General features: G+C 41.2%; 1 protein-coding gene across 1 annotated transcript in view; it reads right to left on the bottom strand.

Annotated features, from left to right (window-relative positions):
* Positions 1-1266: 1266 nt before the first annotated feature.
* LOC104832467 (chromosome unknown open reading frame, human C9orf3) overlaps positions 1267-12653 on the bottom strand; it is a 181277-nt gene continuing 169890 nt past the window's right edge. The window contains exons 15-16 of the mRNA XM_010568670.1: positions 4129-4215; positions 1267-1407 (exon numbers count right to left, since the gene is read on the bottom strand). Coding sequence (XP_010566972.1) covers positions 1267-1407; positions 4129-4215 — 228 coding nt within the window. The remainder of the gene's footprint in view (positions 1408-4128; positions 4216-12653) is intronic.

Below are 12653 nucleotides of genomic sequence, written 5' to 3'. Positions count from 1 at the left end.
GGAGCACACAAGTAAGTCTTTTAACCCTACCTGTTTTAGAAGGCAACCCTCCTACTCCATAACTGATATCCTGGCACTCTATCATCTGATCCACCTTTCCAAAAAAGTTTTCTTGGCAGGTACAGTTCTTGTCTATACAGAAGAACAACATGGCTATTCATAAACAAACTTGCTTTCATGGTATCTATCACCTGCTGTATTTCATATAAATGAAGTAAACACTACAAATTCAAGCAGAACTCACTATCAAGTAAGGCTAGATGTACAGGCTTGAACAGGAGAAAATCAAGATTTCTGCTTGGTACCAATTAGAAAATTACGATTTTGCTAAATTAGATGCCTGAATTTTGATACCACAGATCAACTGTAAAGTTATGTGAACAACCAAGGCAATCAATCTGTCAGATGAGTTATATCATTAAGCAAAAATCTGAGGTATGCTGTACTGGAAGAGACCTTCATACCAATCCTAATTGGCTATGTGTTAAACGTGCATGTACAGACACTGTAAGGTTACCTCCGGCTACTCAAATAGACTGAAAAATGGAGAATATCTTTGCAAATTACCAGTTTACAGCCTGCAGCAATCTTTATTTCATGCATATTTCTTGCAATTCTGCTTCTTCTCTGGTGATTCCTCCCCATTAATTTCAGAAACAAGCTAGATTATGTATGATATTACACAGCTTCTTCATGTTAAGGCTACTCTTCTTACCTCATAATCAGTCTTCGAAGGCCTCACTACACTTAACACAAAAACATTTGATTTATCAGCTTGTTTTCACATGATTCAGATTTGTTTCCAAGTGCATAGCTTCATACTTCCACTGGTGGGCTCAGATGCTTTTCAAAGACTGTGCTGCCTATCAAGTCAACATGCAGCTTCATTAAACAGAAATGCTCCTTGCAGAATTGCAATTTCTGTAAGCAGAGTGAAGAATACCAAATGGGAAACAACTGCAGGTGGAGCCTGGCCCTCTCTGGCCATTTGGACTTACAGTTGCCTCTTGTACAGTCCATTACAGAGTTTACAACAAAGCCATGCTCCATGCTCTCCAGCTAGTGCCTACATGTATCTAACTCACTGCTCCAGCAGCTGGGCTTAAAAAAAGAAAAACAGCAAGACATTTAACAAGAGTTACTTCTCAAGCTAAGCAGCCATAAGCTGTATGGTATGCCAAAGTTTACTACATTTAGTGAGCTCTGCATATTCTTTCTGTATGAGGCAAAATCAGGATGTTTAATTTAAAAAGAAAAATCACCTCTTCAGAATAACATCTCTGCCACCACTTTGGCTGAGGACGCATCCATATGTTCTCGTGCTGCAGCAAAGCATTTATGTGCAAGTTCTTGTTGTTTTGCATCTTCATTCACCATTAATTCACCATAGAGATACACACCCATTGCCTGAAAGAGGAACATAACACACAGGCATCCTTCCAGCAGTAATGACTAGTTAGCTGGTTTTCATTCCATTGACCTCCTAGTACTCATTTAATTAAAACCAAGCCAAAACAAAAAAGACAATCCAAAACACAGAAAATACCATATCCTCTATAGCACCTACCCTTCTCCCCCAAAAAGTAGTTTTATCTGGATCTCTTTAGCCTAAGGGTGGCTGTCTATATGTTGTATTGAGTGTATAAGAACAGAATATTAATGTAAGAGGTGTATGTTATGTTGTGACAAGGAAATGTTTTCTCACTCCGTTTTTCTTGCCACTTTTCAAGTTGAAATCTGTTTTCTTTTATCCACTACCTGAAATATTTCCAAATGTCCCTTAAGAAAACAGTTTGTCCTTCCTTCAACAGGATACATGTTTTCTTTCCAATTGTGATGTTTGCACACATACACACACACACACACACACACGAATAAGGAGGACATCAACCAAAACACTCCACTCTAAAATTCCCATTTGGCAATTCCGTAACTGGACAACCAACTGAATGTGGTCAGGTGTGTGTTTCAGATTCTTCTCTTTACATCTGAGATACAGCTGAACATGCACAAATTCTGGTTTGGGAAGAAGGCAGGCTTTTCCTAACTACTCATTCTGGACATAGCAGCTATCAAGAAAGGTAACAGGGGCACCTGGGGGTGAGATCTGGGCCCCTTCGACAGCAGGTGGCAAATCACTGACTAACTTAACAGGAAACATATTGGGGATTGCCTTTTTTTTTCTGATGATACAATTTTTTCACCTAATTACAGGAATTCAGTTAAGCTGCACTTACCAAAATAGGATTATACACGTGACAAAATATTAGCAGCTTAGCACACTGACTTTTACAGTTGTACTTAATGTTTGGACTGTTGAGGAAAAATTTAGATAGCATTGAAAAACCACAATTTTTAATACCATTCCTCACAATTTCCAGCATTGGGTGGTAAGCCGTAAAAAAAATTAGCTTCAACAAGACTTAGCAACGACTGAAATTAAAGGAAGAAGTCCCAAAGTGGCAGAAACCTGTCAGACTCTTCGCCAATCCCCTGAGTGTGCTCTCTGCCATCCAGAGACCAAAGAACTCAGATTTCCAGGGTCTGCAGCTGCACCAGGGTCTGGCAGCCACACCAGGCATGCACACGGCCTTGGAGCTGGGCTCCAGTCACTTTCATAGAGAATTTCAAAATGTTGGAATTTTGTTACAAATAGGAGTTATCTTCTCTAGCCAGTGTTAATAATTTACCTCCAAGCCTAAACATTAACATGTGTAAACACATTGGGTTTTTGTAGACCTGAAAAGGATTTAAATAGACACATTTGCATTTTTCCCAGACTTTTAAAAAAGTCAAGTTTTTCGTGATCAGTAAGGACATGCAACTGCTCTGATTTGAGTTGTAATCACTCCAGAAGCTGGATGTGCCATAAACTGTACGCACTGCTGGAGTAAATGAAAGATATTGAAGATTACATTAAAAAAAGTTGCAAAAATTATTTCCCTGCACTGAAGAAAATGTTAGTCTTTATTTGGCATAGTATCTGTTCCAAACATAATGCAATTCAGTATGTTTGGGTTTAGGAACTCAAGGATTTCTGCCCCCCCACCCCAGGCTTCTGCTGGTGGTTATCACCATCCTTTCATAGGATTAAAATACACACAATATATATAACTTCTTATTTTCATAAATAATGTTGGGTTATGCTTTTTTTTTTTTTTTTTAATAAAGAGCTTGCCAGCAAGTCCGGGGCCTGTTCATTGGCTGAGATATAAATAGGAGGTATACTTCAGAGCTGGAAGAAAGAGCACAAGAGACTGCAATAATTTTATTGTGCTGTTGTGACAAAATGTATTTGCCTGAAAGCACAAAAACCTCATTGGCTGTAAATAGCTTTGTTCATTGTCAACATAAAAGGTAAAGACATTAATAGCTTGCCTAGACTTTGAAATATCTTGCAACATTTTCTATTTTTCACATACATTTTAAATATATAACACTCATCCTAAATATATAACAGTCAACCTAGGCAGTGAATGTCTTGATTTTATAGAGTTCATAGTGAAAAAAAATAAATACAAGTGAAATAGAAAGAATAAGGCAGAGGTACAATTAGAATTTTAAGTTCATAATGGCCTAAATTAAAAGCCATAGTAAAGACATCATGTATGGCCAGCCTTTTAAGACCTTCAGAATCTTCTGGTAGCATTTTCCTAACTGTGGAGAGGCCCACATTCTCTGGATGTGTATCAATGTGCAATGTCCTCCCTCTGGACGTCATCTTGAAAACTGAAGTTACCACAGCACTGACTGCTTTGCACCTAGATCATATCTATATGCCTTAACAGTCACAGCTAGACTTGCTTTTGTCAGCCTGTAGAAGGAACCAATGCTGAGAAATATCTTCCTAGCATCATTCATACCTCTGGCTTGCATAAAATGAAAGGAGAGGAGGGAATATATCCTATTTCACCACCTACCAGAAAATTAGCATGCTTAGGTGGGCTGAACACCCGTAAGTGGCTTCCTTAAAGTACAATGTTTAAGGGGCAAAAGAAGCAAAACCTGAATACGCATTCAGTTTTTTGACAAACAGCAGCAAGAAAATATATTAAAAAATTTTTTAGTTTCACTTTAAGGGTGTCAAAAAGCTGATTATTTTGAAAATGCTAATTAAATGTAACTGACCTGATCTTCTCTGAGAAATTTCTCAACATCTCCATAGCCAGGCACGTACTTGTGTTTAACAACAAGTTCACACCACCGATGACGAACCTTTGGGAAGAAAAGAAATATTAGGATAATTAGGAAGAAAAGAAACTGCATTGTATCTGTGTAAGTGTTGATAAACAATACATCCCTAACCAGGTTGGTTTTGTTGTTGTTGGGTTTGGGTGGGTTGCATTTTTTTTCCCCAGTAGCCAGGCAGATAGATGCCTCTCAACACTAGTCGGTAAGCTGGGCAGAGGTGCATCGCTCTCTGCACGTAAGCCCGGGCTTTGGAAACTCAGAATGCCCAAAGACAAACTCCTGGTTCCACGTTGGTAAACTAACCCAGATCCAGGCACAGATCTGCAGCATCTTCACCTCCACCGTCTCCAGTCTTGACTTTTTTCCTTTAAGTTAGGCTAGAGGTTATTTCTTTTATACTGTAGGGGGGTGGGGGCAAAGATTAGCACTGCAAACATCTGGAAGAGCCACAAGATGTAATTGATAATTTCCCCTATGTAAAGTGTATAATCTAAGTGATAAACAGGCTTAAATATAATTCTGTACCCATATTAAATCCATGCCAAAAGGATAAGAGTTAGGTATAAAACCATGAAACAGGGAGCTTTCAGTTAAATGAAACACAGTTTTGCCACCACATCTTTGCCACTAATAGATTTTAAGCACCTTGCAAAGCATTTAAAATCCATCTACACTTAAAAAGCCAGGCTGTTCTATCAAATGCACATTGACAAAACCTGTTACTAACATACTGCACTGAAAAGTATGGAAATTTTCAAGCAAATCACAATTGAAAAGTATTTTTAATTCAGTAGTGTGAACATGAACTACACCTGGATTTTTTTGATGTTGTCTTTAAATTTCTGATTTTGTTCTTAGCTACTTTTATGGCATAAGTGTCATCTTACTCTCCAGCAAGGCTTCCTCAATTGTAGGCAGTGATCAGCCTCACATTTATATTCCATTAGTGGCTCAGCACTGATCCTGAAGGAAAACAGTTAAGTGCAATAAAACCCTCCCACCATCCCAATCCTTCTGTTTCAGCCTTTGTTCTTACCATGTTTCAAAAGATAGGGCACGCAATAACAATCACCTTTCACAGTAAGAGTAAAATGTTAGCAGTTCTAACATTTCAAAACTGAGTCCAAATTGTGCTCATATCAAGTAACTGAACACGAACCTTTTCCTGAATGATAGATTTACTGTTAACATCAAGAATGGAAGGCAGAAAAGAAGGGGAAAAAAGTCACACTTAAGTATATTGTTGCTTTTGGAAATAAGGTATTTGGAAGGACTTTCCTTGTCATCCTAGTCCTTGCCAACTTTACATCTCAGGAAAAAATTTCACAGACTTATGTAATTAGATGTTAACCCTATTAGCATAATTAACAAATGATAAATGCTCACAGGTCCTGGAAAAGTCCTTTTTTGGTACCTGACACCTCTTTCCAGCTGGCCTTTTATATGAAATAGTTTGAACACAGCTTATGAATGAAATAAAGCGCTGAGGGGTTTTGTGGCTGAGAGGAGTTTGCGCTCACAGCACATAAGATACTGAACAGTTACAGCGCAACGCATGGTAGAGAATAAAAGCTGTCTCTTAAAGCTTTTTGCTGACAAAATAACAGCTGTTAAGATTCCTGCAAGTGGAACCAGAGCTAAATCTGTGAAAGTAAATACCTTTCCAAGATTCAACAGATTTCCAAGATTTGCTGTAGATGCCCATATCCATAATGTAGACCTTCAAAATGCTACCCAGCTGCTGCTTCTCCCTGGAGACACTAAAGATTTCATCCATAAATTTTCCCAGGCAATCCAGCTTTCTTACAGGGTGTTTCTCATAGCACTGAGCAGCTCTGTGCCTGGACCAAACCTTCAAGGCTCAAAAATTAAGTGTACACATCTTTCATCTGTAGGGTGAGTCAACCAAACAGAGTATGAACACATTTAAAACACGTCTTCATCTGATACACTTTATTCTGCACCTTCTGTCATATATTTGAAAAAAAAAAAAAAAATCCCTTGTGTATTCTCATAGCATGTATAAGAAACACAGGGAGCAGAAGGGGACTGTGGTCCTCTCCTGTGATCACTGCTCTTCTACATCTCATGGTCCAGCAATTACAGTACTCACCCAGGAGGTATGCAATCAAGTCCACCTTCGGTGTCTGCTCGAGATCTCAAACTATGCCTTCAGTGAGAATATTTCAACAGCAGACTATAATGTATTCTGGGATAGGGCTCTCTTCATATCTCCTGGTGAAGCTGTCTTTTCTCTGCAGTTATTAAAATACTTATTGATCCTAAAGGAGGACGTCACAGGACTGTAGGGCCTAAATTTCTGAGAACTTTCGGTAAGAAGCAGGGACCCGGCTCACGCAGCACACAAGCCGGCTCATCCCCAACACGGCTTTCCCGGTGCGACCATAACGGCTGCATGGAAAGCAGAACAGAAGTCCTCCCTGTGAAGGCGTTCATGTGGTCCTACCTCCTCACATACTAACATCGTGTATGGCTGCCTTATGTTAGTATCATGGCCTGATCATCTGAATCCCAATGGCTTTGGAAAACACGGAACGATTAAGCCGTGCCTGTTCCCTTAATTGTTCCTTCCTCCACGGGGTTCCTGTTCTTGGCAATCAACCTCCTTTCAGATAGTTTAAAAGAAAAATATTTGTTGAGCGGGATCTGGGACAGCACACACTTTTCTTTCTCTCTTTTGCTTTTTTCCCTTTCTTTCCCAGGGTGAGTACACATCCTGGCACATTTCCAGATCTGAAATGCTGGCGCTTTGCCAGCTGGGGCAGGAGCGGCATGTCTGTTATCCTCAGATTGCACATTTGCCTCCTGTTCTCCAAAAGCCCCTGAATGCTCTCAGGGCAGAGTGAACCACAGGAGAACGGACCGCTGCCGAAGCACCTGCGAAGCCGGCCCTCCTGTGTCTGGTGCGGGACCCCAGCGAGCAGGGAGCGCGGAAACCAAGGCTGGCCCCCAGCACAAGAGGGGCGGGGGGTGAGCTGCGCAACGCCGGCACCGAGGTCTTCACTACCACTTGGACTGAAATCTTCGCTACCGCTTGGACCGAACGTGTACGTCGGTAATGCTCCTGCCCCCCGTGCAGCGCAGCGTGTAGACGGCCATGTCACACGTACTGCAGCTAAAGCGAACGCAGGCATTTCTCAGATACACGCACTATAAAGAACTAATTCTTCTAGTATAATCCACGCCCTAGACTGATACCACAAACATGAGTATTTTATTCACATAAGAGAAGGACGGGGCGGGGGGGAATCAGTTCCCAACGTCTCATCCAATGCTTAGAGCAGGAAAAGTAAAACGGACCCCACAGCTTCACAGCCTAACGAATGAGTCATGTGAACAGGCACTTTTAACAATCCAGTCTCAAAAGGAAATTTTGAAAACTAAGTAGCTTGCGGTAGGACTCAGCTAACCATACTGCATCCTGTGTATGCTCTCCTTGGCTTTTCTGTTCCTCCCAGGAGCAAATACTCAGTGGCAAAAATAAGAACTTGTTAGTCCTCTCCCAATTTTCTCTCTGCACTTTTCTCTGTGCTCTTCTGCACGGTTCAGAGATGCACACCATATGTCATTTTGTCTGGTTACACCATAAACAATATAAAATAAACATGAAAAGTAATTTACAGCAATCCTTCCTGTTACTGCTGGCAGAAAGCACATACACTTTGTCTGGATCTGAAGCAACACCTGTAACCACCCACCCACCCACCCACGCTCTTACTGGTTTGGCAACCGCAGGGATCCATGTGCCAAAGTTGGAAATGCAATTTATTTTCTCAGACTCCAATACCGGGCTGAGAGATGTCCTTCTGAGCCTGCGACTGACAGCTGGTACTCCCAAGGATGGAGAGACGTGGCTGGGGGGGTTGTGCTGCAGGTCTGGTGGGACCTCAGGTTCCTCGTGGATGGATCCTCATTGCCTGGAAATTGTTCTTTCCTCCCGCCCTGCTTTTGCAGCTGGTGCAGACTACCACTACCAGCTTTTTAAGCTAAATGAAGATTATTACTGTGAGTTTTGCCAAGACACTACTCATATTAGTAGTGTATTTCTGAGGCACAGTTCGGTGGCAGGAAGACACTGAGACACTTGCTGTCTCAGGTACAACATTTGGAAACCAGCTGTTACATTTTCATAAATATCAACCACATCAAGACCTAAGTATTGGCTAGCACCTAGATGAAACATCTTGACCGAATACTACTGTCAAATAGCAGACTGTCCCAAATTTAGGAGCAGAGCTTATACAAATAATTCCAGTGGTCTCATATTATCTTTTAATTTCATTCTAAGAAAAATACATGGTAGTGCACAATATTATTTGCAACTCAAACATTACCTGTAATTTTGACAATGCAATCGTAGATGTTGAGGAACCAAAATTATGTTTCTTCTGTTTTCAGAGAATGCAAGCTGTCGCATGAGATTATTTAACTGAAATAAATACTTACATAAAATATAATAATAATCCAGCTCTAAGACAGTCCCTTTGTTTCAGCAACCTGGGCCAAGATCTCTTGGGAAATGGTGCTTGAAGCTGACTTACTAAACCCATCTAAGGCATCAAATACATGGGTTGACTTTCAAAAGAAAAGCTCCCAGTTACATACCTGAGAAGCAATATTTTTAAACTATTCTGAACACATCTTAAATTAAAGCAATTTTTTTTTTTTCTGGCCCAGGTGATAAATTACTTTGCCTAATCCGTATGATTCTCCCCTGCCCCACAGAAACAATCAGACAAGCCTAAAACAAACATCCTCACAGAAATCTTTTTATGTTATATTGTAATGATCTAGCTTGCTAATGTTCTCAATAATACGTATACAAGCAAAACATAAATATTTTACTTCTGAGGTCTACAAGTAAGATTTAGAAAGCAAGTAATTTAAACCATGCCTTTATTAAAGGGAGAAAAAAAAGCTAGAGTTTACCAAGCCTTTGGTCTGCAGAATGGAAGACTAGCTTCAGGGAAAATGAGTACATTTTGCTAATAGCTGGATCCAATTTAAAAGGCGCCATGAGACAACAAATCTAAATCACTGAATAAAAGCAACATACTTAGAGATCTTAGAAAATGGGGTAATTTGAAATACAGTAAGACCTATTGTCCAACAAAATGGAATCTTTATTAAAGGTAGAAGGCATATGGGATCTTTATAAAACACAGGATCATAGTCTATTGAAAAATATTATTTGAACAACTTGAATCTTAAATGTTAATTAAAGAGTCTCAGAGGCCAGACTCCAGTCCAATTTGTAGAGGAAAAAATATAAACAAACTTTCTCAAATAACCAAGCTATGCTACTACAGATTAGTTTTAATTAACAAGAAGGAAGCTGGTATCTCCAGAGCACCGGAATGCTGTTCTGTTCCATGTGAAAGCATTTATCTCCAGCCTCTTCCTATCTACACGTAAATTGGATTCAAATATTACATCATTTTCCTAGACAATTAAGGAACAATGCCACATGTTACAGGACAGTATTTAGACTAAAAAACAGGTTTTACAATTGCTTAACATGGAAGACTTACAGTTTAAGAATTGCCAATTTTACAGTGCATTTAATGACTTAATTTTCCCCTCTACCTTAGCTGAAATAGTTACTCTTTAATACACCAGCCAGGTTGCATCAGTGCCTTTTCATTCTATATAGTCTGAATTCCAAATGGGCATTTGTATCTTTTATGCCATGGTATACGCGTGCTTTGGCATGCGAATTTGGTTTCATGAACGCTTACCCAAGTAAGATGATCAGAGATACTGAAGCAGCTCAGAAGGAGCAATGAAACAGCCATGTGTGTTACAACTGTGCTGACAGAGTATCCGTTTGGTAATCTGAAAAAATGTACTCAATAGCCAAAAACCTACTAGATGCAAGCAGAATGGGATGCAAGCAGAATGGATTCATCATTCTAACAAGGAATTGTGATTATTACGTGTGCCAATGGTTTGTCAGGAGACTGAGCAAAGAAGCTGCCTAACATCTTAAATGAGCTTGCATTTTGGACCAAAAACTCCTGGACTTTTCATAGCCTAAGTTATCTCTTGGGTCTCATAGCACTCACTCTGACAATGTTGCAGGGTCAAAGAAACCATGGGCAGATAGAGCTTCACAGCAGCAGGCATCTTTCATGGCAACCTTCTTCCTGAGACCCTCATAGTGTTAAGGTTCAGTTAATGCTGTTTCTTAGAGCACAGTGCTTTCTCAGTATTAAACAAACACTTAATTCTCCAGAGCTACGGTCAAAATGATGATAACATTTCAAATTTTAAAAATGGCTTTTGGTAGCTTTACTCATGCTGCATTTTATTTTGAGTACTGGGAGGAATTGCTGTTCAACGGGGACAGGGGTGGCTGGACCCGAAGCTGACCGAGTTCACTGAGCCCCATCATGCTCTGCATTGGACACCATTGATTGTACACGCAGCTCCATGCCAATTCCTGCCACCTCGGACAACCTCCATTCCCTCTGTGCATTCTGCAGTGTTAGTATCTTCACCCACTGAGAACTCAGCAAAATGTAGCACGGGGAAACCCTAAGTTAATGATGGGCTCGCTAATCAAAATAATTTTTGTCAGGAGCTAATTGTCATTTTGAGGAGCCTACATAGGGGTCTAAATACTTCAAAACTTGGAGTATGAACCAGTCATTAAAAGGCAACTTAAAATCTAATTTTAGCAGAATACCAGTCTTTAGATTTTGGTAATATTGGTAGCAATATCCTACTTCCTTAATTCATTTTACTCCTTCTGATTTTTATTTCTGCATAGATAAAGCAACTGCACACTATGAGGGGTGCTGGCAACAGGGGAGAAGGACTTGCAAGCCCTCTCTCTCCTTCCTCCACTCAACAGCACTGATGGGAGTGCCGTGAGTAGAGCTCACGCAGCAACTGCCCCCACTTAGTAAAACAGAGAGGTGTTGTACAATCAAGCTTTTAAAAAACAAATTCTGTTGTTTGGTCAACAGCAGGCTGTGGGACAACTGGCAGCATTTGAACCCGTAACTGCGCAAGTGTGCCAGCAGGTCAGGCAGCGTGCTTCCATAGCTGTGCCTGCCTCAAGTAGCAAGAGGTGCAGGCTTGAACATTCTCACCTTTATAAATGCAATTTCTGGGCATGTATTTCCTTCCCATCCTTTCCCCTCCCCTCCAACCGCACGCTCCTGTTTTAGCATTCACCCAGTTCTAAGTAACGCAATTGAACCTTACTGTTAAAAAGTTTCTGTAGTACCACAGCCTTGCTCAAGAGCAACCTGATCAGATCCTTCTTCTCCAGCTCCCACAGACTGTACACAGGACTCCACTTCCACCTCCAAATAAAACACATGCTTCTCCACAGCTAGTGTGGAGGCTCTTTCCTACATAAGCATACAGCAGCCTAGGAATCACCAAACATGCTGCTTAGGGAAGTCCAAGCAGAGCGGAGGGCATCCCTGCTGCTCTCTGTGATCAGAAAGGCATAGCGACCAAAGGGCAGCATTTCGGGACAAGTTTCATTCCTGGTAATGACGCACATGCTGAGGACTTGTTTGGAAAAGACAAATGCCCTTTTCTCCCTACCCCAGGTTCACAAACCGAGAGCTCCCAATTAGAGACCAGACACTCTTCTCCCTATGCAGGCCCCATCTGTGATCAATGACATCCGTGTTGGTAGAAGAAAATTTTCCAAAAGAAATCAGAAAAAGGAAGAGACTAAGAAGCCATGTCTAATCCTTCTTCAATGGTGGCACAGGCAGCATCTCTTTCCTGGTGTCAAAGCTGTCACTGTGAATAGGTGACTCGGTTAGGATGCCTACTTCTTTAATCTCAACACTCCTCAGCCTGCCCCTCCTTGCCCTAACAGGAGACGGACACACAACAGGATCTGGCCTCCAGTTTCCATTCTTCTTTTACAGCAGACCAAAAAAAGCAGTAGGAGGACAGTGACCTACAGCACGGTTGGATGAGAAGAGGGCCACCAGCACCAAGGTAGTGTGATGCTTCAACGCCTGCTGGGAGAGCGCGTCCCCGCTGTGCCCAAAGGCTTTTCTCACTGCATTCTCATGTGCACTGCCGCCATCTCCGTGCTGGGGGGAGCGGCTCCTATAGCATAGTGCATGTGAGGTAAGGAAATGTTTAACACAGCATGTGAACTCACTTAATTTGAAAAACAAAGGTTTTTAAAAATAAGCCTTAATTAAAAACATAAATACACTACTTACACTGGAACCAAATGCTTCCCCTTTCCCCTGCCTTTTCAGTATTGCCTGTTGAGCATGCCGGAGCGTCAGCGCTGTTCACAGCTTGCAGCAAGATGGAGATGGCAGAAAAAATGTCATCAGCTGCCTTTTTAACAATTTCACTGGAGATGTGTGCCGAGCTTCGCTTTGCTGTGGTGCTGCTGGCTCTCAGGAGCAGGGCTGCCTTCTGGCTGGCGGCAGAAGAAAGGCTTGCACCAC

This window comes from Haliaeetus leucocephalus, unplaced genomic scaffold (genome assembly GCF_000737465.1).
Source record: "Haliaeetus leucocephalus isolate CR32 unplaced genomic scaffold, Haliaeetus_leucocephalus-4.0 Scaffold251, whole genome shotgun sequence".
NCBI classification, from domain to species: domain Eukaryota; kingdom Metazoa; phylum Chordata; class Aves; order Accipitriformes; family Accipitridae; genus Haliaeetus; species Haliaeetus leucocephalus.
The sequence above is the reverse complement of the archived record's forward strand: the minus strand, read 5'-3'. Positions and strand labels throughout refer to the sequence as shown.